Source organism: Passer montanus, unplaced genomic scaffold (genome assembly GCF_014805655.1).
Source record: "Passer montanus isolate IOZ18808 unplaced genomic scaffold, ASM1480565v1 scaffold37, whole genome shotgun sequence".
Classification (NCBI taxonomy): domain Eukaryota; kingdom Metazoa; phylum Chordata; class Aves; order Passeriformes; family Passeridae; genus Passer; species Passer montanus.
The window spans coordinates 6,542,150-6,567,831 of record NW_024368485.1 but is presented as its reverse complement, the minus strand read 5'-3'; the positions used below and the strand labels follow the sequence as shown (position 1 = coordinate 6,567,831).

Genomic DNA, 25,682 nt, shown 5'->3' with positions numbered 1-25,682 from the left:
GCCCCCGCGGCGGCGGCGGAGCCGCTTCCCAGGGCGGAACCAGCGAAACCAGTTATCTGGCGGCAATTTGCATATTGATGGTGCCTCCTGCCGCTCTCCCTGATTGCTTTGCAGGAAGGAAAGGTAACAGGAAAAAACTGAGCCCCCTCTCAAAAGTGGCGAAGAGGCTTCTACGTGCGCGGGGGCTTTGATGGAAGAGTAAAGCCTGGTAAAGCCCATGGCGGGGAATTTGTTTGCCAAACTGATTTGATTTTTGTCTCAGGATTTGAAAGAAGTTGTGTATTTTTTTTTTTTTTAAAGTTCTGAGGCTGAAAATGCGAGGTCCGTGCTAGAGAAGAGCACCGATCACTTCAGGGAAAAGTAATTAGCCTCGTCGTAGTCACTGAATGTGTAAGTCCAAGGAGGAGGCAATCCTTGGAGATTGGGAAAGGCATTGAACAGACACTTTAAAACGTGCAGTGCCATGGTGCAGGTATTTTTTAGTCCCGCTCATAAGCAATGTACAGATGTGCAGTGTGGCATTGACTGTAGGAGCTTACAGAGAATAGTTTCACTTTTACTGGCTCTGGGTGCAGTGGCTGCCTAACACACACCTATTGTGAGGCACTTTTGGCCTTCCTCGTGGGAACGGCCATGGCTGTGTCCCTGTACATCCCTGAGTGTTCAGATCCTTCATTTCTGGGCAGCACCAAGCAGGGTGCCAGGAGCCTGCAGCTCATCTCACCCCCGTGCTGAGGGGCTGCTCAGACTGGTCAGGAGGTGATCAGTGGGTCCCATCTGCTCTATCCCATTGCTCCAGCCAACCTAGACCAAGCTTCTCCCTCCAGACTGGTGCTCTGTATGGCCTGGATTTACCCTGTGGATATCCCTAGTCTGAGGGGGGTGTGTGTCAGCACAGACAGTGCACGGAGCTCTCTCGCCATGTGTTTACATCTACTTCTCTCTCTCTCTCTCTCTCTCCAGGCTCTCAGATGCTGTGAAACTAAATACGATAGGGCAAATTACAGTCTAAATTGTGAATACATTCATTTCAGTATGGTAATATCAAACATTGTACTTATTTCTGATTTCTGTATTTAATTTCCCCTGCTTTTTTAAATGCTGGGGAATAGTTGCTGAGTGAACAATAGCATTAGTACAATAACTCCCCCCAACCCCAGCATTCATACTTAATGCACATCAGCTTTCTATGTAATGCCATACAATATACTTGCACGTTATTTTAATTGAGTGAAATCTTATTCATACTGGTGGGAGAAGGCATTCTTTTCACTGCAGCCAGGATTCATACTGCACTGACAGAATTATGTGTGCTGACAATAACAAATGGTGGCAAAACTATCCAAACTGCTCAAAGAAGTGGGCTCTTATCACAGGTTATTCACCACCTCTCCTGTTCCCCCTCAGTGCTGTGTCTTTCTGTGCAGCTTTGGGCTATATAATAATTTATTCTTCTGACTACAGAGAGTTGCATTAAAATATTATTGTAAGCATTTTAACAATTAAGCTGAAATTTTGTGTGGAATAAATATGGCAAAGGAGAAAACCCACAGTAAAGCTGTCCTTATTTTTAAGCACAGAGAAAGGACTCTGCTCTCTCAACTATTAATTATTTTTCATCTAGAAAAGATCCTCACACAAACTGTGTCATGTTCTGCAAAGCAGGCGCATTTCTTCTTGGCTGAAGCTAAAAGCTAAACCTAAATGTCACCTGAAATAGTAATATAAAATGAATATAGAGAATGATGATTGTGTATGCTAAATTTCAGTTCAATGCATTCCACGTGACTAAAAGTTGAAGCTCTAAAAAGCAATGTGAGTTATTTACAGAAGATGTTAAGGCACCAATCTAACAGCATGCTTGAGTACATGCTTACTTTAAGCATGTAAGTACAGCTGATGTGCCCAAAGATAAATATGTGCTTAAGAATTTTGCAGTACCCAAGGCCAAGTAGGGGCTATATCAAGCAGAGTTAGAGTAGGAAAATCCTTTTTTATTGCACTGTCCTTTCTACTGTCCCTCACACCAAGTGTGCTAGGAAGGAGGGACTGTGCTCAGCAGCAGAAAAGTCAACTAAATATTTCTTCATCTTGTGTAGCAAAACTAATTTCTCAATAGAAATAATTTCTTTTTGATTACTGATGTCGAGGAGGAAAATCCTTTTTTATTGCACTGTCCTTTCTACTGTCCCTCACACCAAGTGTGCTAGGAAGGAGGGACTGTGCTCAGCAGCAGAAAAGTCAACTAAATATTTCTTCATCTTGTGTAGCAAAACTAATTTCTCAATAGAAATAATTTCTTTTTGATTACTGATGTCAAGTTTCTCAGATTAGTGAGTTATTTTTGTTATTCTACTTTTCAAAATTGATTTGAGGTAGAGCTGCATTTATTTTTCAAGACAAAATGTTTGCCTTTCCCTGCCTGCCACATCCAGAGTAGGGCTTTCCAGATTTCCTCATCGGGAGAGTTTGATCCCCTTGGATCTAGTCTTGCACAGAAGTGCACTTACCAGCTCAAGTCAGAACAGGAATTTAACAAGCTGTTTGTGTCAGTGACCTGCCTTCCTACTGCTCACAGGCTTGGACATTCTGACCTTGCTGAGATGCATGGCTTGGGATCTCAGCAGTGTCTCAGAAGGACCAACTTGTGCCACCTGGGTTCCTGAGAGGCGAGACACATGTGGGATGTGGATGTGTGGGACACTGTGCCCAGGAGCACCCAGCTTCTCACAGAACTGTTTTGGAATGGCTCGCACAGGACACAGCAGTGTGAGAGCCCCAGGCTGCAGCCAGGCTTGCTCAAAACTCTTCCTGAAACAGATGGAGATGCTGCTCCTGAGTTCAGGTGTTCCTGCTCCTTCCCTGTGTGGGGAGGGGGGCATGGAAACTCTGGGATCCAGCTCTGTGAGAGTCATCATGAGCCATCATTACTGGCCCTGGGCTGGGCTTTCTTTGCTGTAGGGTCAAGGAAAATCTTGAGTCTGCATCTAAACTAAACATGCACTCTTTGTCTTAGTGTGATTTGAGGTGATAAAAACTGACTTTTGGAAGTCTGGAGCTAGGGAAAAGTAGGGAGCATTTATCAGCAAAATCCTTTGTAACACAAACCTATTTAAACTCCGGCTCAATATTCAAAGCTGAGTGGCTCATCCCTTTCTAAGTGATGCCAGCACACAGGTAGGACTCATTTCCACACATTTCTGGGGGGAAGATAAAACCCAGGAAGATTAAAAGATTCCAAGAAACTGTTAGCAAAGATATTTATTTATGTTCTCTTTATCTTACACATTTAGGACCTCTTTGGAGATAACTAAAGTGTCATTTCTTGTTCCTGGCCTCTTCTCAGTGTGTAGGAACACGCAGGTGGGTCAGGATGGCAGGTGAGCCCTGTGAAATCCTCAGGGTAGCTGTAGATTTACCTGGGGTATCCATACATATTCCATTGAGTAGGGAGCTTCGGAAGAGCTAGAAGTACCAAATTCATACCCTAGATGTCAGTAAAAGAAAAAAACATTAAAACCCATTAAAAATCATTTTATGAAAGTCTGTGAATCAAGCAATGCGTTAGCCAATTATTCATAAGATTATTCCCTATATGGACTGACAGTTGGAGTCCCACGTTTCAGCTCAATCAAATTTACACAGCCCAAGTTATAACCTCTTCAAGATGGGGATTGTAACAGGGGCACTGACAGACCATAACTACCGTGCCTCTTTAGTAACAAAAGCTCAGCTACCTCACTCGTGCCGTGGCTGCTGGTGCTGCAATAATTAAGACTGTATGGATTTGCATTATAGGTCAGGTTCTGGGAGGTTTTAAATGCACATAGTTTAAATCACGTTGGCTTGAAATGCAGCATAGAGACGCTCAGGGGCAGGTCACATGTTTACTTAAAAAAAGACGTATAAATATTAAACCTACAATATGACAAGTGAGTAGTGCAAACTAAACCCAGTTTGGCTGAAATCAAACATTTGATTAAAAATGAGATTTTTAGTAATGCCTTCCTCTGCCTGCCCACACACAAGCAAAACTCTTCGTGTGCTTCAAGGGAGGGTTTTTGCCACTTCAAAGTCTGTTCCCTGAGCACTTTGTGCCATTTATTTTAGTGATCCCCAGAAAGTGCAGGTAAGGTTCAGGGCTCCATCGTGCTAGGTGCTGTGCAAGCAGAGGCAGGCTGAAATCCCAGGCCTCGCTGAACAACTCATGGAAAAAAAGTCTCCCCAAGTTCAGGGTTTTATTCCAGGTCCTGCCTAGGGCGAGCCGATAACGAAATCTTTCTGTCACCTGGCGCTCAGATGTCTGTGATCCTGCACGGACTCGCTGCTGTGTGTGCTGTGCCTGCCAGTAAGAGCTTGCAAAATCAGTTTATTTTCAGCCTTTATTAAAAAGGGGAAAGACAAAAAAAAAAAAGAAGAAAAAGAAAAATGAGAAAAGGCAAAGCAGCGCGCCCAAGTTTCTCCTGCGGGAATACTAATGCACGTACTATTTCTAGAACGTGCAAGTGCTCTGCTCATTCACGGGAGCCAGCCTGGTGTGATAAGAGTTCCACCCACGTTGCCTCCGCCTGATTGAGGCTATCAAGCCGGTGTCGGAAAGCACCCCGCGCGATCTGCCGTTACATAACGCAGCCCAGCTCCCGGGATCTGGCAGAGTTCTGGAATTTCTGTTTGGTCCTAGTGTTCTGTAATGTTGGCAAGTGAGATTCCTGCTCTGAGTGAGTGACAGCTGGAGCTTCGAAGCAGGAACATTTGCCCACCAAAGTTGCTGAACTCACCCACTGCCAAGTCTGTCACTGAAGAAGCAGATAGGCAGGGACAGCAGAACTGTGCCACGCTCCTTTGCACCTTCAGGTCCCAGCCCTGGGTGCCTGCCTGTGAGACTGAGGAAGGCCACACTTCTCAATGTTAGTTTTATGTCCCTTTCTACCCCACCCTCTAAGAATCTCAGGTGCTTGAATGTAGGGAGGACCATGCTTTTTCTCAGGCAGAGAGCTGAGGTATGAGGAAAGGGATAGATACATTTTGGCAGGTTTAAATCTTAGACTGATTCTTACAGCATTAATGTTCTCACCTGGGCACTCTGTCCTGCTGCTGCAGGTTACTGCCATTGCTGAGGGACAGGGATGGGTGCCCACCTCTGCTCTCAGCTGCTCCAGGCATGAGCTGGTGCCTCAGGGCTCTGGTTCACATGGGACAGCCTGAGGTGGGATGGACACTCAGCTAATGAGACAGACCCTTCTCTAAGGCTAGCTTCCCACCATGGCTCTGATTTCAGCGTGCACCTCGGAATTTGCTGAGGTGTAGGGCCACATTTCCTCCAGCTGCCTTTGCTCTGGGGCTGGGAGTCCGTAGCCAAGGAGCAGCTGATAGCATGGCCAGGGTGACAGCAGCGAGGCATGCCCTGCAGCTCGGGCAGAGAAGGGCTGTGGAGGGGCAGGAGGTGACACAAGCCTGTGTCAGCGCACAGACCGTGATCACTGGGTCATCTTCTGTGCTGGCCTGGGTTTGTTTTCACCCGCCCCATTTCTCTCTGTGCTCACCTGCCACTTGCAGGGGGTTTGTTAGTACAACCCAGCAGGGGAAGAGCGTGCAGGAGGTACAGACAGGGCTGGAGATGCTCGGTGTGCTAGAGGCGCTGGGAAGCAGAGATGCAGGAGGTGCAGTCGTGGGGTGCATCCCTTGCTCCGCAGCTCTCCCGGGGCTCTCCCAGCCCCAGCTGTGCCCTCTGGCCCCGTCTCTGCCGGGGCAGCTCAGGCCCCTGTCCCCGGGAGCGACCCTGCTGCCGTCACCAGCGCCGGGGGCCATCCCACCCCCTTTTCCGCGGGATGTCCCAGCCCAGGACACGGGAAGGGGGCCGGTGGGGAGTGCCGTGTCTCGGGGGGGTCAGTCCCTGTCTCGGGGGGGCTCAGCCGCTCCTGCAGCCGGGGGCTCAGCCGCATCCCTCCGCACAGCGCCCGGGCTGAGGCTGTAGCAAACTCCCTGGCAAGAGCTGTTTGTTGACCACATTCACGTTCAGAGCCCTGAAGCTAAAAGCACTTTACACCATAAAATAAAAGCACTGTCTTTTTTTCTAAAAGGTTACGTCTGGAGGCCACGCTGCTCATACTTCATACAGAAAACTACTGAAAGGGCTATGAAATCCTCTATGATTTACACTCCCTCTCAGTGCATTAGGATATAGATCTACTCGACTCTAAAAATACTGTGGAGTTTCTAACCGACGTGAATATATGTGCATTATTTCAGAAAGTCTGTTAGAAAACTTGTCAACACATTATAAAGCATAAACCAGGACTTGGCCATTAAATACAGAGATCAGAGACAAAATGTATACGGCAGGAAGTACCGAGAAAAGTCCCTCCATTCAAAAAAAAAGTCTATTAGCTAAAAGTTTACACACAATATACACCAAAAGGTTTAGAGCGAGACCGTGGACCGCAATTACAAGGCATAAATGGAATCAGTAGGGGCTTTACAGTCCCCAGCGCAGTTAACTGGGCTGCCAGAAAATAATTTTAATATTGTCATAATTTATTACCCACCGAAAGCCACATCAAGGATTGTAAATACAGTCACTTTGTGTCCACGACTGCTCGTTAAACAGCCTCGTTCCCTTCCCCTAAAAATACAATGAAATAAAAACCCACCTGCATTATTAATCTGCGGTCATGCCGTGTTAAAAATGTCTTCTCACTCCTTTTCTTTCTTGAGGTTTGTTATCTCCCTCCAATCACATGACAATGCGAAGCGCTGTGGGGTGGGGGGGGGTACAGGAACGAGGGGGAGCCAGCACTATTGCGATCAAATGCTAATATTAATAATTATCCAGCCAGGATGAAATATTATTTTTAAGGCAGCGAGTTTCCATTTAAATCGAGGCATTTTTACGGTGCTGGAATTAAGGGCATGCTGATGGTAAGAACATCCTCGCTGCCATTCATGAAAGCATCTGTAAAATTAGCTCCTGACTGTAGGTTTTGAGATGCGGTCTGGGAAGTCACCTCTGGAATCTCAAACACGGCACGATAATGAAACAGATTTAGTTGTCACCAAGTGCTTAATTTGCTATGATTTTTTAAAAAAGAAAATCAGTGAAACGACGCCTGTGATTGGGAATAAGCACAGGTAGGTGTTCTGATGCAGGTTGGCTTTAGAGAGCGTAATGAATTGTAATTCAGAGGAGTGTTAACTGCGAACCGCAGAACCTTTCAGGGGTAATAAAGTCATTACTTTTTACATTGCAGCCACCTTCAAAAGCTTTATACGTGCCATTAGATATAAATCAAGCCCCATATATATATATATCTACATCTCCGGTGCAGACACACACGCCCGTGTTTCGCGCAGGGACATGTGCCCGCCCGGCACAGCCAGCCCAGCAGCCGCCGCTGTTGTCACCTGCGGCCGGGTTCCTCGGCCACGTCCCGCACCCTGCCCCGGCATCCCGGTGCCGGCGGATGCAGGAGGGGAGCGGCGGCCGAGGGGGGGCCGAGCGGCGGCGGGCGGAGCCGGGGGCGGCTGGCGGGAAGCTGAAACCATCGCACGGCGGAGCCGGACAGCTCCGCGCCGGGGCTCGCCCCGCCAACAGGTCCCGCCGAGCCCCGGCCCCCGCCGCCCCCTCTGCCCGGCGAAGTCTTCCCCTCGTTCCCCCGGGCTCTCCGCTCCGGCTGTCCGCCGCCGTCCCGGGCACGGCTAGCCCCTCGCACTCCCTCCCGCAGCCGCACTTTGCTCCGCACACGCGTTCGCCTCCAGAGCTTATTTCTACCGCAACCTGATCCCTCCCGGCGCCGGCAGCGTCCGCCTCGCTCCGGCTCCTTTCGGCGAAGTTGCCGCCGCTGCCGCCGCCGCATCCTCCCAACTCCAGGCACTTCTCGGTGCCTGCCGCCGCCTCGCTCCCCCCCTCTCCGCCCTCCCCCGTTGCCAGCCCGCTGCCCGCGCCGCCCCGCCGCCGGCAGCCCCGCGTTTCGCTTTCGCTCAGAGCCCGCGGCGGCGGGCAGGGCTCGGAGCGCCGCCGGGGCACGAAGCGGGGCTCCGGGGCTGGCGGGAGCGAGCAGCCCGCGGGGAGAGCCGCCAGGTCCCGCCGCCCTGCGCTCCCCCCGCGCCCTGCTCCTGCCGCCGCTTCCTCGCCCGCCAAACTCCGCTCGCTGCTCCCCCGCCCGCCCCGGGGCAAGGGCCGCCGCTGGCCGCCGAAGTTTCCCGCGGCCCGGCCCGAGCCCCCGCCGCCCCCCAGCTCCCCGCGGAGCCGCCGCCGTCCCCCGGGGACGGGCCGCAGCTCCCGGGAGGAGGGGACTCGGCGGCTTCGAGGAGGATGGGGGGGGGCGAGCGGGGAAGCCGGGAGCCGGATGCACCCCCCCCCCCTTGCTTTTTGGGTGGTCTCCGGTCCTACCTGGCTTCCCCCAGCTCCCCCACCTCCTCGGCACAGCCCGCGGCCAGCCTGCCCCGCAGCCCTCTCTGCCCGGCTCTGCCTCCACCGATGTGTTTGCTTTTCCAGCGGGGGTGTGCGTGCGAGAGCTGCCGCTGCCTGCCTGCCTGCTCGCTTTCTCCCGCTCCTTTCCCTCCCTTCTCTCTCCCCGTGTGCGTGTTTAATTTCCCCCCCTCGCCCCTCTCCGGGGTCCCCTCTCGCACCCGCTGCTCGGCGCCCACTCGCGGCTCCGGCCGCCGCCCCCTCCGCCCCCGGCCCCCGGGCTCCATTCGGCAGCCTAGATGTCNNGATCACTGTCCATTGGCTTGTCCTGCTCTCTTTTTCATGTCCAGCCCCTGATGAGTGTCCATTGGTGTTGCCTTCGCCTTCCCTCCTCCCCTCTCCCCGGCTTGCCCTGCCCATGTTTTGTATGTCTCTGTCCATCCAGGCTCCTGACGTTCAAGTTCGCAGGGACGTCACGTCCGCACTTGAACTTGCAGCTCAGGGGGGCTTTTGCCATTTTTTTCATCTCTCTCTCTCCTTCTCTCTCTCCCTCTCTCTCTCTCCCTCTCCCTCTCTCTCTTTTTTTTCCTTGCACAAAAAAAAAAAAAAAAAAAAAAAAAAGCCATGACTGCTATCCCACAATTCATCTTCCCTGCGCCATCTTTGTATTATTTCTAATTTATTTTGGATGTCAAAAGACATTGATGAAGATATTTTCTCTGGAGTCTCCTTCCTCTCTAACCCGTCTCTCCCGATGTGAACCGAGCGACTCACAAGCCACCGAAGCCACCAACCCACCATGTCGCGCCGCAAGCAAGGCAAACCCCAGCACTTAAGCAAACGGGAATTTTCACGTAAGTAACCCGGAGAGCAATTTATTTAATTTCCCCTTCACGGATTTAATTTTTAATTCGAGCGAAAGCAGGGAAAAAAAAAAATTAAAAGTGAGAGGGAGTGAGCGAATCGGGGAAAAAAATTAACTCAGCGCCGGCTCGGGATTCTCAGCATTCCGGGTAATTTCTCCCTCTCTAATTTAATCACCTTGATGACTTTTCTTCTCTTTCTGCCCGTGCCCCTCGCCCTCCGGCGCGCACTCCGCTGCCCCGCTCCGCGCTCGCCTCTCGCCTCCCGCTCTCCGCGCTCTTTGGCGGCAAGCGCGGCAGCTCTCGCCCGGCACCGGGAGAGGCGCGGGCGAGGTGCAGGGCTGCCGGGGGCACAGCCGGCCGAAAGTGGGAAGAAATTCCTGCGGGAGCGGCGGGGCTGCACGCCGGACACGGCGGTGGCCGGGCGGGCGGGATGTGCGGGCGAGCGGAGCGCGGAGAAAGTCCGGCGGCCGGAGCCCCCCGCGCTGCCGGCGGGCTCGCCCCCTCGCCCCACCCCGCCCCGCCGCCGCTCCGGCTGGGGCTGGGGCGGGGGACGGCACCGGGCGGCGAGGGAGCCGAGCCGAGCCGCGCCGCGCCGGCTGGGATTCCCTCCTCGCCCTCGCCTCGCGTTCTCCCGCTCGCTTACTATTTTTTGGAAGATTTTCAAAAAAAAAAAAAAAAAAAAAGTGGAAGTGGATTTTGATTGGGAAAAATCTCGTGTCTGAATGTTTACAAGCACCGCGTGTGCGGGGAGCCTCCTGCCAACAAACACAGGCGAGAGCGAGCCCGGGCTGAGCACACACGCGCGCTCACACACACGCACGCACACACACACACACTCGCACCCTCACACCCGCGAACGGCCCTTTCTCGCCGCCGCATTTCAACCCCAAACCAAATCCGCTCTCCCCGGGAGAGAAAAAACAAACCCCGAGCCCCACCACACCGTTCGCAACAAAAACTCTCCGGCTCCCTCCGTCCCTCCCTCCAGCCGCCACCACACACACCAGGGCTAGATGCAAGATAAGCGGGAGCGCTCTTTGCACAACAAAAGGCAACTCGAGCTGGAAAGGTTTGGGGCGAGGGGGGTGGGAAGGAAGGGAGAAAAAAAAAAATTCTCTTTTCCTCGGGGTGAGCCTGGGGGAAGGGGAAATGCTGCATGCTTTTCCTCACTCCTTTCCCCACCTTTTCTTTATTTCTTCCTTTCTCTCTCTCCCATTACTCCCGGCGGGTTTTGTTCCCTCCCAGGGACGGCAGAAAACCCAGGGCCGTTTCTTCCTGCCAGCCATCCCCGGCTCCCTCGGCCCTTCGCAAAGCCCCCCAAACTTTCCGCCGCGCTTTCTCTTCCCCCGCGGCCGCGCAGGCACTGCAGCCAGGTTCGCACATGGAGCGAGGGAAGCAGCGCCCGCTCTTTGCTCCGCCGCGGGCAGGGCCGGCCGGGGGCTCTGCCTGCCCAAAGTTTGCCCCGAACCCCGGGGTGTGTCGGGGGCTCAGCCCCTCCCCCCGCCGTCGATACTTTTCGGGGAGCCTTTTTTTTTTTTTTCTCTTTAATTTTTTTTTTCATTGCCTGGCTAGGGATGGGGTGCAGCATCACTGGCATATGGGGATGGGCCCCCTCCCCCGGAAAATGGGGTACGGGGGTGCTTTCCCCGGGCAGCCGTGAAGCGGGGTGCCGGGAGCGGGGATCGCGGCGGGAGCGGAGGAGGGGGCGGGGGGCTCCGGCTCGGCCCCCGGGGCAGCGGCGGCGGGCGGGATCCCCGCGGCCGCTTAGGGCCGGGGGAGCGGCGCGCCGGGGATGCGGCGGCGGGGCCGGGGCCGGGGCGGCGGAGGCGGCGGGCGGGATCCGTGCCCGCTTCGGTCGCTAGGAGGCACAGCGAGATCAAACAACCGGGCAGCCCCGCGAACTTGAACCTGGCCGGCTCCTCCGCTGCCTCCCGGCCGGCGGGAGGGGGAGGGCGCGCGCGGAGTTTGCTTGCTCCGGGAGGCAGCGGGGGATGCTCGCCTTCCCCCTCCCCGGGTTTCCCCTCCCTCCCCGTAACGTGTTGGCGGTTCCCATTGTACCCCCAAGTCTCCCTTTCCTCGCACCGCACGATCCGAAGACACAAACTTGGGATTGAACAGCCCTTCTCCATCCTTCCCACGGTGCGGTGCGGGGAGATGCCCCGGCAGCGCATCCGCACTGCCCCGCGGGCATTTCTCCTCACCGTCCTGTGGCACCCCCCTCCCCGCCCCATCACCCCCGGTACCTCCTTTCTCCCGGCACTCCAAAATCCATCCCTCTTTTGCCGGTGCGGTTGTTTTGGTGGCTGGGAACAGGGGGAAAAAGGGGGGAGTAGGAGGGCGAAGGGGGAAAGCTGAAAAGACATGTTGGTGGAAGGGCAATTTGCATGAAAAATAGAGACGGATGATTAGGGACCCAGGCAGGGAATTTTGATTGCCCCAGAATTAAAAGATGCATCCTGCAAATCGGAGGCAAGACCAGGTGAAATGTATTCTGGTGTTTTCTTTGTGATCCCGGTATTTTATATTATGTTCTAAAAGTAGCAGTAATAATAAAAAACATTTTTTTTTTTGCTGGCTCTGCCTCCATCAGGAGCCAAATGTTTTGCAGCGAACACAGTGCCAGCCGTATTTCATACATTAGTATATAATTCTTGTTAATTAGCAATAATTTACGTTAAGAGCATAGAAAATGTTGAGGTTACAGGTTTTATATCTGTACATTTGATCATCTTGTTATTTTCAAGAACTTTGCCTCCTATAAAATTAATTAGGTGAAATGTGGAGGTGTAATCAGCAACCTCTGAATTACCACTTCATTTCCTGGTTTTGATTGTAAATCAGCCCAGCCTGTACAGACTTTTAGCAAAGTCTATTTTTGTTCAGTGCCACTTTTAACTGTCTGGTGTCGAAGCAGCGGGTTACCTTCCCCTGCTAAATAATAGTGACAGCGTCAGAAAGGAATCAGGCCGCGGGAAAACATTATAATTGAGTAATGATTATGCAGAGCTCCTCGCTGAGCCAGTTGCGAGGGGAGCACGGGTGGTTTTGTGTCTTCTTGCTGCGGAGAGCCGAAGTTGGATCCGCAAAATACCTTTGTCTGCGGCGAGCAGCGAGCTGCCGGTGGAATTAGTCCTGCGATAATTTACTCCCTCGGTCCGAACGCGAGGGACGGCTTGGGGAGAAAAACGCCGTGCCCGGCAATCCCGCAGAAGCAGCCTGCTCCCGTGCCGGCTTCCCGAGGAGGAGCGAGACACGCACGCTGTGCCTCCTCTCCTGCCGGTCTGTAAGTTTAGGAGAAAGCCCCAGCGATTAAGACATTGTTTTTATTAATACGAATGTAACCTTCATATTCCTGTGGTTGACCTTACGTTAAATTAGAAGTAGTACTAGAGGCAAGAAATGATGGACTGGATCCCTGTGTCCTAGTTGGAGCTGAGGTACGGCGAGGTAGTGTGCTCTTTCAATATTATTTTACGCAGCACAACTGGGAGCTACTCCAGATCTTCCTCCTCAATATTCAGCCTAGGTAGGGTTGAAATAAATTTAACCTGAGTTCACTGGATTTTTGCACTTTATCAAAATCAGTTCCAATATTGTGCAGTCAAATTAAAATCTATTTTTTGATTCTCTGTGGCTTTAAGTTCATTAAATGTGAAATTGGCAGCCAGCTAAAGAAGGTCAGGCTGATTAACTGTTTAGGAGTTGTATTCTGTCTCTCTTGCGTTACCTGGCAGTGTTTTGAGGTGGGTTGTATTTGTAGTACCCTCTCCTCCTGCTCGCTGCTGTTAGCGTGCGTGTTGTGTTGCGCAGACAGAGGAACACCAACACGCTGCTCGTATTTATTTTTTTCCCCCCTTGTGAAAGGCGATGGCGGTGGAGTCTGCACAGAGATTGCCAAGGTATTTTTCTGCAAATGTAACGTAAAAAAAAAAAAAAGCCAACAGAAAAGAGAGCCGAGTCTGCCTCGTTAAAGCATCCACTGACGATTCTGTGAGCAGAAATAGCCTCATAATGAAGCTTTTTGGAGCTCATTCAGAAAATTTGTCAACTTTGACAACATTAGGCAAGGTATTTTGAGTTTAAAGAAGGCGCTTCTCACTGTTGCGAGGAAATGTGGCAGTTGCTTGGCCAGGCTGATTTTTAGATGCTGAGGGCCATGAGTGCTAACATGTTCAAGATAATTTAGGTATTCCCTTATTTCGGGATTAAAAAATGCTAAATGACTGATCGCTTTATTTCCTTAAGTACTAAAAAATACCCCATCCAGCTAATATCTCCGGTGGTGAATTTGCTGTTTATTTGGATCCTGAGGAGTAGCTCAAAAGTGAGCGGTGCCTCCCCCCACCCCGCAGGCATTTCTGCTGCACTTGCTTTTTATCATTTTGGTTTTCTGCCATAGATACTTATTTATTTGCCTCATACCCTCCCCCTTCCCCCACTCCCCCCCCACTTTGTATATAACTACTGCCTTTAGGATTTTTTTAAATTGGAAGCCGCAAACGGGCGGATGAGGACAGTGACACAAATCCATGCGTTTACGTCTGCACGTGTGTTCTGAGGGCTGGATGTGCCCTGTGTGTGTGTGTGCCCATGCAGGCTGGCTCTCCCCCCTTCTCTTTTACACACATGCACACGTTACCTGCACGGGCTGTACAGGGAGTGTGCAGTGTCTGTGTGTGTTGAAACACCTTCTGTCTACACTGTGTTTCTGAATTTAGAAGCTGGGTCTTGTCTGGCTGGTGGAAGATACACACCCATGTGTGTGAGAGTGTGTGCAGTGTTTTAGCCTTGAATTCATGTACATAAATAATACATTCAGCAATAAAACACCATATTCCCTTCTTGTCGTAGTACCACAAGAGTTTCGCAGTGTAATCTTTCAGCCTATCCATTTAATTTTAGCACCGAATCGTTCAAGGAGTCAGAAATGTGCCCTCGTGTAGGAGCACAGAGACAGTTGCGGTGCTCTTCCTCTGAGTTCTCTGTGCTACGGCTGCTCCTGCACAATCCCTTCCCTGTAACTGTTGAATCCCTGTCCTCGGTGCCGTGCTGGCAGCCGTGTTGCATGGGTTTGGCTGGGGGGAGCAGGCGGACTCCGGAGCGGGGTGTAATATTCATGAACGGGGGGCTCGGCGCGTTCCTCCCCCCGCACCCACTGCCTTTCCCGAGAGCTCTAACCATCCTCCTTTTGTTTCTCAAACTGCAGCCGAACCTCTTGAAGCCATTCTCACTGATGACGAACCTGAACATGGCACATTGGGAGCTCCGGAAGGGGACCACGACCTCCTCACTTGTGGCCAGTGTCAGATGAACTTTCCGTTGGGGGACATTCTTATTTTTATTGAGCACAAACGGAAACAATGCAATGGCAGTCTCTGCCTAGAGAAGGCTGTGGATAAGCCACCTTCACCCTCACCAAGTGAGCTGAAAAAAGCATCCAATCCCGTGGAGGTTGGCATCCAGGTTACGCCAGAGGATGACGATTGTTTATCAACGTCATCTAGAGGAATTTGCCCTAAACAGGAACATATAGCAGGTAAATTAAAGCAAGGAGAAGTGTTTGCGAGTTTATTTCTGTTTCAGTTGCAACGTAGCGTGTTGGCAGTGGTGTGCTGCCGTGTCTGTGTGTTCTGCTGGCCGTGAGGGCCGGGCTGTCCGTGCCCTCCCTGCCTCGGGTTAGCGGTGTTTCCCGGTGCCCGCGCGGCGCGGGAGCAACAGGCACGTGCCGTGCCAGCCGGTGTTTCTGGCCGTATTGTTTGAGGCCACTCTCGTGATTTGCCTGCATTGTAGTCACTGTCTGGCCGCGGGAGGAGGGTTCCGAGGCTGCCGCGCGAGAAAGCGAGGAGCTTTTTGAGTCTTTGGCAAAGTCAGGGGTGAAAGAGTTAACCGAGCATCCGCCAGCCTTGGTTCCATATTGGCTGTCAGCGTATGGACTGTAATTAAACACAGCCCCATGGCAAAGTGACACCACCGACCTTGACTTTAAGATGCCATTTTCGACTGGCCAGGCCAGAGTAGAGAGGGCAGTTGCTGAAGCGCACAGACATGCTTATTCGAAAAGTTTAAGGGCATGTTGGAAATTTCAAAAGGTTGGTTTGACAGGAAAGGCTGCTCTCTGCAGCCTGCCTCCTCAGCCAAATGATAAATGCTTCGCTGTGCTCTCTCTTGTCTCTGATGTGGTTTTGACAGATGTATCTTGATTTTGTTTGCGGTTTACACAACCACATGTCAGCCGTACAAATGTCCAAGGCAGAGTTCTGTTTTGTGCAACAAACAATATGAAATGTAATTTAAAAAAAGAAAAAAGGGTAAATAATTCCATTTCGTAGCATTTTGTTTTTTTTCTGGTAAATTCAGAAAGCCATTGACCATGCAGATATTTTCACAAATGAGGTTAAAAAAATTAAACTGTACCATGTAAAAGAAAATCCCAGGGCCCTGGGAGTGTAACAAGGCACGCTCTGCCTTTAAAACCCTACTAGTAAACAAAAGTACTGCCCATTTGCAGCGAGCATTTCAGATCACTTCAAACCACGCCAATACTGCCAGTCGAAAAAGGCGAGACCACAGCGTATCAACCCCAGTGAATGCCTGAACCAGTTTCAAACTCCCCCTCCAGTGATGTTTGGGATGTGGCACTGTGGGTACCTCTCTTCGGGGAGCCCACAGGACCGCTTGGGGTTGTCGGAGGCGCAGTACATCATCACATGATGTGCTGGAGCTTGTCTTGGGCTTTCTTTGGCCACAAAGTTAAACCATAATAGGGCAGTAGGCGCTGGGAGGTTCAGCAGGATCCTCCCGCAGCCTTCCCTGGCCTCCAAGACGGCCTCCAAACTGTGCTGGAGAGCTGCAGTTTTGGAGGTTTTGTGGTGGCAGCAGATCCATATCGGTGCATGGGTGTCTGTCTGCGCACGTGTCTGTGTGCAGAGCCATGTGCGTGCACACGCAGACGTCATGTGAACAAGTGTGTGCTGTTTCTGCACAGTAATCGGTCTATCCTTGAAAACGTGCATATCTCTACATTTAAGAGGAAACACAGGCTCAGCTGCTGCTAAGCTGTATTTTTAATGAGACTTGAACCCCCCCAGTAATTCCCCATATTGCACTTCCCAGACATGGGTATTAAAGGTGAGGTTTCTTTCCCAGCGTGGTAGAGGGCAGTGCCCATTTCCATGTGCTGCCTGCAGTCTGACGGAAAGCGAGCAGAAGTGTAGGGCGTGATTAATGAAGCAGGAGCCTGGCGGAAGGGATTTGTAGTCTTCCAAGCTCTGGAGCCATACTAAATCACCAAATATGGAGGAGCGGTGGTATGATGTAACGCTGTATTTACGTACGGCGCCGCTCCGCTCAAAAGACAAAACACAGTATCTGTCAAGCAAGAATTAAACATGCTGTCGTCCCCGTGGTCCCTGGGCTGGAGGGATGGCCACGCCGAGGAGTTCTGCACGAGGGGAACCTCCTCTGTGAGGGTTTTGCTCTGGCACTCACTTGGTGCGGGAGGCTCAGCGAGCCAAGTCTGGCTTTGGCGTGGCGCAGGTGACGCGGAGCGAGGAGGATTTGGGCTCGCGCGCCGTCACGGGGCCGTTAATTCAGAAAGGGCTGTGGTTTTACCTGACTGTCAATGCTTCGCTGAGCAGAGGTGGTGGCTGAGGGTGGGGGCACAGTGGCAGGGCCTGATCCTGCTCGCTGGTACACCTAGGGGGGCTTGAGTGGGAGCTGGTGCCGTGCAGGAGGGTCCACAGAGCAAGACGTGTGTCCTGAGTAGGGATGGAGTTGTGGTTGTCAGGACTCTTCTGCCCCAAGGTTTCTGGCTGTAGTGCTCAGCCTTGCCTATACAGATGGGATGCCCAAGATTGCAGGTTCTCTGCCCCTCCCTGGCTGGGCTGGAACCGAGCAACACTGGGGGTCCCTTGGTTCTTGCTGTTGGAAATGCAGCCTGGCTTTGGGAAAGGGAGAAGAGGCACCAGGAGTTATGGGGTCTTGCGCTGTTCCTCCCTTTCTTGTTTTCATCTCCTTTTCAGTTGGATGCAGTTGGAGTTCAGCTCCCTTGTGTCACAAAGAAGTGTGGTGATAGCTGGAGTTACCCATTGCTTGTAGTCAGTAGTTTGAGGAGTCCAGCAGTAAAATTTCCAATGAAGGTCTTGGAGCTTGAACTGTGAAGTTCAGGCTTCGGGAAGGCCCCTATGAAGAGCCTCAAACTCTTCCAATTCTGCTATTTATATCAGATTTCTGTTCAAGAATGCAAAGTGCAAGATTTGAGTGTGTAATTAAGGGGAAAAAAAAAAAGATAGAGGCTGCCTTTGGAAAAATACACAGAAGTTGAGGAAGTGATTATTTCTGCTAGGAGACTATAAAACAGATATTTTGTAGCAATATAAAAATGTTCCAAATTAGTTTTGAGGATGGAAGAGGTGTTCCAGGTTAGCCCTGGATACAGAGGGGCTGTGGGTGAGCTCTGGGTGCAGTTTTCTCCCTGCCTGCAGTTTTCTAGACAGTAAGTTGGGGTGTTGAAGAGAATTGTAAGTAATGGTTAAAGATCTATGGAAGAGCAAGGAGGCAGCGACTCATTCAAATGCAGGGAGAAATGTCTGTTTTAACTGTCCTTAAGCTGCTCTTTATCTTGCCGTTTTCCAGAGGCAGGGATGAGGGCAGGAGCTTATATGTGTGTGTGCAACCTGTGCAGCAGCTGTGGGATCCATACAGGTGCAGGCATGTGTCCATACCTGGCTCTTCCATGTGGGTGTCTGCCTGTGCACAGCTCTGCCTCGCTATAAAATTTTGAGTGATGCTGATCCAGCGCTGGAGCTGAAATGCCATAAATTTAACTGAAAATTAATAGGATATGTTGTGTGGGTCCAACGAGGCAGCTTTCATCAATATGTATGTCAAAGCCTCACCACCAGATACCGGCAGCCCGTGATTTGCAGTGAGGGCGACGGCAGGGCTTCGGTTATCCGCTCTCGTATTTTACAATAGGGGGAAATATTAACTGAAGTATCTGGAGATCAGTGGATGTAAAATCGCTGCTCACTTATTGAAAAGGCTGAGGAAATATTTATCGCCCGCCCGTGTCAGGTTTTGGCGGTTTGTTTGTTGGATGTATGAATCTGAGGGAATTAATGAAAGGTTGGGCTTTGGGTGAAGAAGGATCTTAAATGTTACTTGGATGCAGTTGGGGGAACACTTTGGAGTGCTGCTGCGAATTCCCCTGTATGATGCCGAGTGTGGATGCGTGGATGCTCTATTTACTGTACAAAGAGGGGAGGAGGAGGGGAGGTCATTTTTACTGCTCGAATCCTATACTCTCAAGCTGCTTGTGACATTCAAATTAAACACGTGGGAAAATAATGTAAGAAAATCCCTCTGTCTGCTGCAGTCGGGGGAAGGTGAACGTCATTTGGTATTAAATTTGAGACTTATTATTTGATTATTACAGTTCTCAGGAAGTAATGTCTTTAAGCAGAATTTTTTTGGGCTGTTGTCAGTAGTTGCCATTATAATTCTGGAGGTTGTGATTGTTGATTCCTTGTTTTGTTCTGTTCTGGAGACAAAAAAAAATACTGCTGTCTGCACTGAATAGTTAGCATTGCATTTGGACAATAAGATGAAAGCTTAAAAATAGAGGTGGGGGGGAAGAAGGAATATGGGAAGATTTTGAAGTCAAATTCTATCTGCTTTCCCCTACAAAGAAAGAGAGAGAGCAGGCTGGGTAAAATATTGCAGACAGGAAAAAATAGTGAGGGTGCTGCCCAAAGGCTCCCGCTCCCAAGATTTGGAGCGCTGCGTACAAGCTGTATTTGTAAATAAGACAGAGAAAGGTTGTGAACCGGCAGCTTGGCTGTTTTGTCAAAGTACAATGTCAGAGAAACTCTTTCTAAGACAAATTGTAAATAGAAGTGTCACGATGATTGCATGATTGAGCTCTAGAAGTGTCTTGCAATTGTTGGCATTGTCAGAAGACTTTTGAAAGCTTAATTAAAGGCGGTGGCCTGTGCGGCTGTGAAATTTACTTCTTGGGGGGGAAAAATGTAAAAAATGTAGGGGATCAAAAAGTTGCTGTAATGCTGCTCGCACAGGGATGCAGAGAAGAGTCAATAGTTTCCCTGCTTTCCCCGTTGCCTTTTATAAATAACGTTTTTTGAAGAAGCAAGCACGTGACACCAATATCATCCTTTGTACGAGGTAAAGATTGTTTTAGTTTTCCTATTCCCTGCTGTTCCAGACAGTTAATGTAAAAATGGCTCTTTATTGGAAACACAAATATGAGTTCACTCGAAGCACAGAAGCAGGGTAGAAAGTTTTCCTCTGCCTCTGCCTTCCAGGGGAGCATCACAGTATTGTGGTGCCCTGAATATTTCTGTTTTTTTTTTGTTTCCTGCAAAACAGATCTTCTGAGAGGATGAGAAACACATTTTGTGTTCCTTCTATTATTGCATGGGACACTGAATTGTGGAGCTGTCCATGAGCAGAGGCATCACTGCATCCGAAATGCTGGTGGTTCAAGAGGCAGCCTGGCACACGTTAAGCTCCACATAGATCTTGAAAGGTGCACGTTGGCATCACGTGCTGAAAGCTTTGGAAATCATGTAATAAACGCAAGGCTCCGCGCAGAGAGTCCCAGCAACGAATGCTGGGCCACGGAAACTGAGGCAGGCAGTAAATTAAACACCTTCTAATTAGCCCAGTGGAAGAAGTGAAGTCTTCCCTAAACATTCCCATAATTTGGTAATGCCTCTTCTAAAGAGGAGGAGGCCTATTAGCATCACCCCGTTTTGTATATGCAGCCCTCAGCCCACGAGCTCGCTCTTGTTTCATTCAAATAATAAAGACAATTAAAGAGGCTTGAGAGGCACTGTCAGGCAACGGGAGCAGAGCCTCCAGTTGTTTGGCTGCACACATCCTCACTTGGGCAAAATTTTTTTGTGGACAAAATTCCCTTCAGGCTTCGGTCTGTTTTTATATCCACTAGTACCAGCTTTGTGCAATAAAAGGCGTTTAGCATCAGGCTGGACATGGCCTGGCACAGTGCCACTTGTGTTTTGTTGTGGGTTTTTTTTTAGCTAATCGCTGAGGATCTCTCGTTACCTTTCTGCTTGTTGTGATTTAGTTCGGGTCACGATGCTGCCAGGGATGTCGCAGGTCCAAGGAAGTTGTCTTCTCCCAGTGGCAGGCATTTGAACGCAGCTTCCATCTGGGAGCGCTTGGTTTTTATGTGTCAGCTACTGGAGTACTGCACAAGTCCATAAAACACATCAAGTCCATGTATTTCAATGTGTATTAAGACTTACGTGTTTGTATGTTCATACTGGTAGCATGGCCCTAAAATTAACCATTGGGTGGATTTTTTTTTGTTTTTCCCTTGGGCTAATGAACATAATTTTGTCTCTCTGTGTACATAGACAGGAGGTCCAGCCTGACGCCTGGTGACGTCGGGCGTAGCAGGTTTGGGCCCATGTAGATAGACACCAGTACATGGATTGCTGTGATTTATGGCATAGTTTTAAGAACAACAGGCACATTAATGGACCCACAAACCACCCTGGGATGATCTGATAGTGAAGTTCCATGAAACACAGTTCGCTCTGGAGGGGCCCCCATCTTGGGTGTGCTTTGCTCCGCCAGATGTGGATCAAACTCTTGCAGGAACTGGACTGGTGGCTGTGGACCCCTATGGATGAGCAGACCAAGTCCTCACATTATTCAAACCTTCCCGTGTTAATGCCAAACGCATTTTAAAGCCCATAAACATCCTCCCCGTCTCTCTAATCAGGTTTAGTATGCAACACATCCCGCACGGGGTTCAGCCAGTTTGTTTTCCAACCTTTATTGGCCAGCTGCACTCGCTGTGCATCTTTAAAATATTTCAGCGAGGTTTTTTTTTTGCTGTTCTATCGCCGAGGCTGGTAACTTGGTGGCTCATTCTTCATTCGGAGGTGGCTTTGCCTGGGGTTGGTGAGGGAAAGGTTTGCGGTGTGGGGTGTGGCGAGGTCAGCCCCGATCCCAGCAGGGAATTTGTGTTCTTCATTTGCCTTTACAATCGGAGCACAGCTACTGTACCTTGGAGCAGCTCTCAGGTGTGAGCTCAGATGGGCGCATGTAAATGTCCTGTCAGATGCAACACAGGAATATTAATGTTTCCTCAGCACCACGCTATAATAAAGCTGTACACAGCCAGCTTAATATGCAGCCGGGCTGGGGAATTGTGTAAAACTTCGATAGCCCAGTGTGAATGACAGCGGTGGAAAAAAATACTCAATATGCCACAGTTTGCATTCTTGTTTGCCTTTGATCTAAAGCAAAATGAAAACATCCTCTTCTTTCCCTCCTCGTTCTGAATAGGTGTCCTTCCTCTGCAAAATTGGATAGTAAGTAAGAAAAGAAGACGAAGTACAGGGCACGGTGCAGAATTATTTGAAGCACATTAACTTCAGCCCGCTGGGGGATGTAATTTTTTCAAGTATTAGCAAACATTTATTTTTTATACTTGGGATTGTTGGCACTGCTTTTCATTCTTTTTTTAGCATCTGGGTCTGGTTGAAACAAAGAAAACAGAGCCACCACAAACAGGGGCTGGAGCCCCTTTTGCCCTCTGGCTTGGGCACGGCCCAGGCTGTGCATCCTCCTTGCAGAGGTTTCATTTGCATCTTCTTGTGTGTTTGAATCTTCAGCTCCATCCAAAGGTGTCTGTTTTTCAGTGCGGTTGTGTTCGAGGATTTTTAATAATGTGCTCATTTAACTGAATCAACAGCTGTCAGGAGTGGTTGTAGTAAATCCACAAAATGCACAAAGAAAAATACATACGTTCCCTGAAACAAAACACTTGAAACAAATTGGCTGCCAAAAAAAGCTGCTGAATTCTGGGTTTGCAGACAGTGCACCAAAGTGTTTCTTTTCTCTGCTTTCCCCCGAGACCTCTCCCCGCTTGCCTGCTGCAATTCTACTGGAACTTTTTACCTGAACAGGTTGCTTTTAAAGAAAAAAATCCTATCACTTCCCCATCTGGTGGGTACAGAACTCAGCTACAGCTCGGATTTTTTGTGTTTCACACTAAATAGCTGAGACACCAAGAGTGGTGCAAGAGCAAAAGCCAAATAGCTGCACTGCCGACAAGGCAGGAGGCTCAGTATCCCTGGGAAATAGCTGTCAGGAGAAGCTATTCCTCTCTGCCCTTCCAGGTAGGCGTTGTCAGGGTGCTGCCAGAGGGTGCAGGATTCCCCCTGGAGTGGGTGTGCTGGTGGAGGGAGCTTTGGTCAGTCAGAACCAAGGACTTTCTGCTTCCACCCTCCCCTGCTTTGCCTAAATGCTGAACAATTACACCTACAATTTGATCTTAGCTGCAGATAGGAAAACCTCTGCCTAAATAAACAATGGAATTACTGCTGAACAACAAAGGCTCAAAGAAGAGCCCTGCCTTTAGTGGTGTTATTATTGTTGTTGTGGATAATAATATTATTATTACTATTGTTATTATTACTGCTATTACTACAGCTATTACCTCTTTAAAATTACGCATCACAGTTCTTCGTTCCTTTAGGAAGTAAGGAGTTTAATTTTGCAATAATTGCTTGCTTAATTGATTTATCAGGTAGGGAAATACAAAATGCAAAAATACAAATGTGTTGTGTTGTATCCCCCCCCCAATATTGGCAACAATTAATTTGTCACCCAGCATTACTTTGCTTCAGTGTCACAGCTGGGGTTTTTTTCAGACATTGAATGAATCATCTGGGTTTTGTTGCATTTTAGCTACTGAGTTTATTCTTTGTGGAGTAAGAGAATAGATCAGCAGAACTGTCGTTCTTCAGCCAGGGCATCGTGAGCGCTCGGAGCATTTACTGTCTGAGGGTGGCCGGGGCTTTTCCCTGTGTTTCTCTATTACTGATGGTGATTTTCGTGTTTAGGGAAGAGTTGTTGTGCAATGAGAAGCAGTAGTCCGGAAGCCTTGTTCCCTTTGAGGAGCTAGGTCACAGTGGGATGCATTTGGAAAAAGAGATAGAGGCTGTATTATTTTGTAATAAACTATAAACTGTCCTATGTTAAATTTGTGTTACGTTAGAAAAAATCAATAAGGAAAAATTAAATTCTGATAAAGATACTCTTGGATCTTAGAAAATAACTGCTGTCCTTTTAACTAAAACATTTGAGGAGCTTCAAAGAGTATGTATTTCTTCTGATCTTAGAGCTGTGTGACTGGTAGCAGGGAAAAAAAAATCTTATTCTACATACAAGTGGATTGCTTAACAAGTCAGCACAGACACATACTTGTTTGTACCATAGAGATAAAAATTCCTGTATAAAAATAATTCAGTTGCTGACAGCAGGCATTGTGCTGGGGCTGCCTCTTTTGTGTTGGCCGGGGGTCAGGGACCACGGCTCCCACTTTCTGCCGGGGGGGAGGCTGTCACGATCGCTTGCTGGAGCCTGGAAATAAGTTAATTGCTTTATTTTAGGGAATGCTCTGAGCCCAGTAGTGTGGTTTTTATGTCTCTGGAAACAGAGAAAGAAGTGGGGGGAAAAAATCTCCTCATGGGGGACATGACTTGAAGGCAGTTTGGGAGACGTGGCCTTCAACAGCTCGGCGGCCCGGCAGTAGTTTCTAAAGTTTTGTTTTGAATATAATTCTGATTTATGCTGTCACATCCCATACTGGCCTTCCCTGGACTCTTTTTGTGTGAAGTAATGTTGGTGTTGGGGGGGAGTTGCTTAAAACTGGGGACTCGTGGCCAATCCAGATGTTTGCTGCTGCGGCTGCTGCACGGCACCGCGTCCTGTGGTGCCCAATAAATGTAAAAAGAGCGGGGCATTAGCCCAGCTCCGGGCATCATCTGCTTTGCTCTGCAGGGGTGCAGGTAGCATAAACCACGAGGTCGGAGAAGGCTGGTGGGGTGGGAATAGGAATTATTTCACCATTCATCCGCCCTTCCAAGTCGGGGTGCCGGGGAGGCAGCCGGCGCTTCTCCCCCTCTCCCCAGGCTCCTCCTGGGATCGCTGGCAGAAGCGTGTCCTTGCTCTTTGCCCTTTGGCATGGCTTGGTCAGGCTGAGAGCCGAGCCAGGCTCCGAGCAGCCGGCGGTGCCCCACAAACTCCGCTGGCTCCGCGGCCGCAGCTCCGCTCCCCGGAGCACCGCGACTCCGGCGGTGCCGGGATCTTCTCAGCCCTCCCTTTTCGATGCAGCGAGTCCCTAAAATTAATGCTGCTGCACTTTGATGAAAATAATGTTTTTATAATACATTTGCTGTTTACATGGAAGATGTGACTTGAGGGGAAAAAGGCTTTTTTGGAGGGTGGTGGAAATCTTGTTAATCTGCTCTCGGAGAGCGGCACACAATACTGCCTATGAGCAAGTCTGTGCTGCTTTTGATAAATTACCATGTTTAGAGATAGGTTTGGCTCTTAAGGGCTTAGTTTTCTGAACAAAGTCCATAACAATGTTTTCTGCCTCTGTTTGTCTCCAGCCCCTTTGGCTTGACTCGGAGCCCTGTGTTTAGTTGAAGCTCCGTCTGGAAGATATAACAATTTTGCATTAAAAAAATAAGGAAATCACAGGAAGAAAAACCCTTTTGCTTTTTGGATGAATCTTACTGATAATTTGCTAAAGCTCATTTGAATTTTAAGCACTTCTTTAATCTTCAAAGGCTAAATTGCTTTATGAATATGCATGGTGTGGGCAGACTTTAGTTCATTACCTAGTTGTAAATTCTAATGACCATTAGGTCCTTGCAGTAATTGCGAATTGTTTTGCATTTTTGATTGGCCTATTAACATGTGCATTCGGCACACATCAGGCCAGCCTGTCAGGCTGCTGAAGGAGAAAAAAAAGGTGAAAATTGTTTTATAGCACCAAGATTCTTAGATTTTCAATCTTGGAAAATTGATGATGTAAAAAAATTAAAGCGGTGTTTTTTCTTCTCAAGATTGAAAGTTCACCAAGAGATTTGACATATTTAATTTACATGATGACTTTGCACTCCTTCATTAATGCAATTTGCATATGAAGCTGTTGTTAATCACTTTTGATCATGTTTTGTGTATTAGCTGCCTCAGTGGCTCTTCTCCCTCAGATGCTCCAGTAGAAAGCAGCAAAATGATGCATCTTCTTGCCAAGTTTCCTTTAGTGAATTGAGGAATTAGGAGTCTAACCTTGAGTAATTAAATATGTTCTATCAGTTCTCTTTTAATGTTAAGTACACTTGGTTGGAAGTGTAGAAGGAAATTGTTCCCATTTGGGGGAGACATTCCTTTAAAAAATAATCCTACATGTGTAGATAGAAAAGAATTATTTTCCGTGCTCTGGAGATGCCAGGGCCGGAGGGAGAGGTGACAGCAGGGCAGGATGTGGCGCTGCCTGGACCCCTCTCTGCGTGGCCAGTGTTGAAAGCAGTGCCCCAGGCCCCATCCTGTGCTGCCAT

General features: G+C 49.5%; 2 protein-coding genes across 5 annotated transcripts in view; one reads left to right on the top strand and one right to left on the bottom strand.

Annotated features, from left to right (window-relative positions):
* Window positions 1-3,246: 3,246 nt before the first annotated feature.
* Window positions 3,247-8,694, bottom strand: LOC120505921 (translation initiation factor IF-2-like). The gene is made up of 3 exons (XM_039716871.1): window positions 8,629-8,694; window positions 4,289-8,567; window positions 3,247-3,487 (listed from the first exon to the last, which is right to left on the bottom strand). Exons 1-2 carry the CDS (start codon window positions 8,692-8,694, stop codon window positions 7,398-7,400), a joined length of 1,236 nt encoding a protein of 411 aa, XP_039572805.1. The 3' UTR covers window positions 3,247-3,487; window positions 4,289-7,397.
* Window positions 8,695-8,832: 138 nt separating this feature from the next.
* The window catches only part of BCL11A (BAF chromatin remodeling complex subunit BCL11A), a 69,674-nt gene continuing 52,824 nt past the window's right edge, over window positions 8,833-25,682 (top strand). For all 4 annotated transcript variants that reach the window (XM_039717124.1, XM_039717123.1, XM_039717122.1 and 1 more), the window contains exons 1-2: window positions 8,833-9,261; window positions 14,480-14,809. In XM_039717124.1, the coding sequence (XP_039573058.1) occupies window positions 9,207-9,261; window positions 14,480-14,809 (385 nt within the window). In that variant the 5' untranslated portion in view covers window positions 8,833-9,206. The remainder of the gene's footprint in view (window positions 9,262-14,479; window positions 14,810-25,682) is intronic.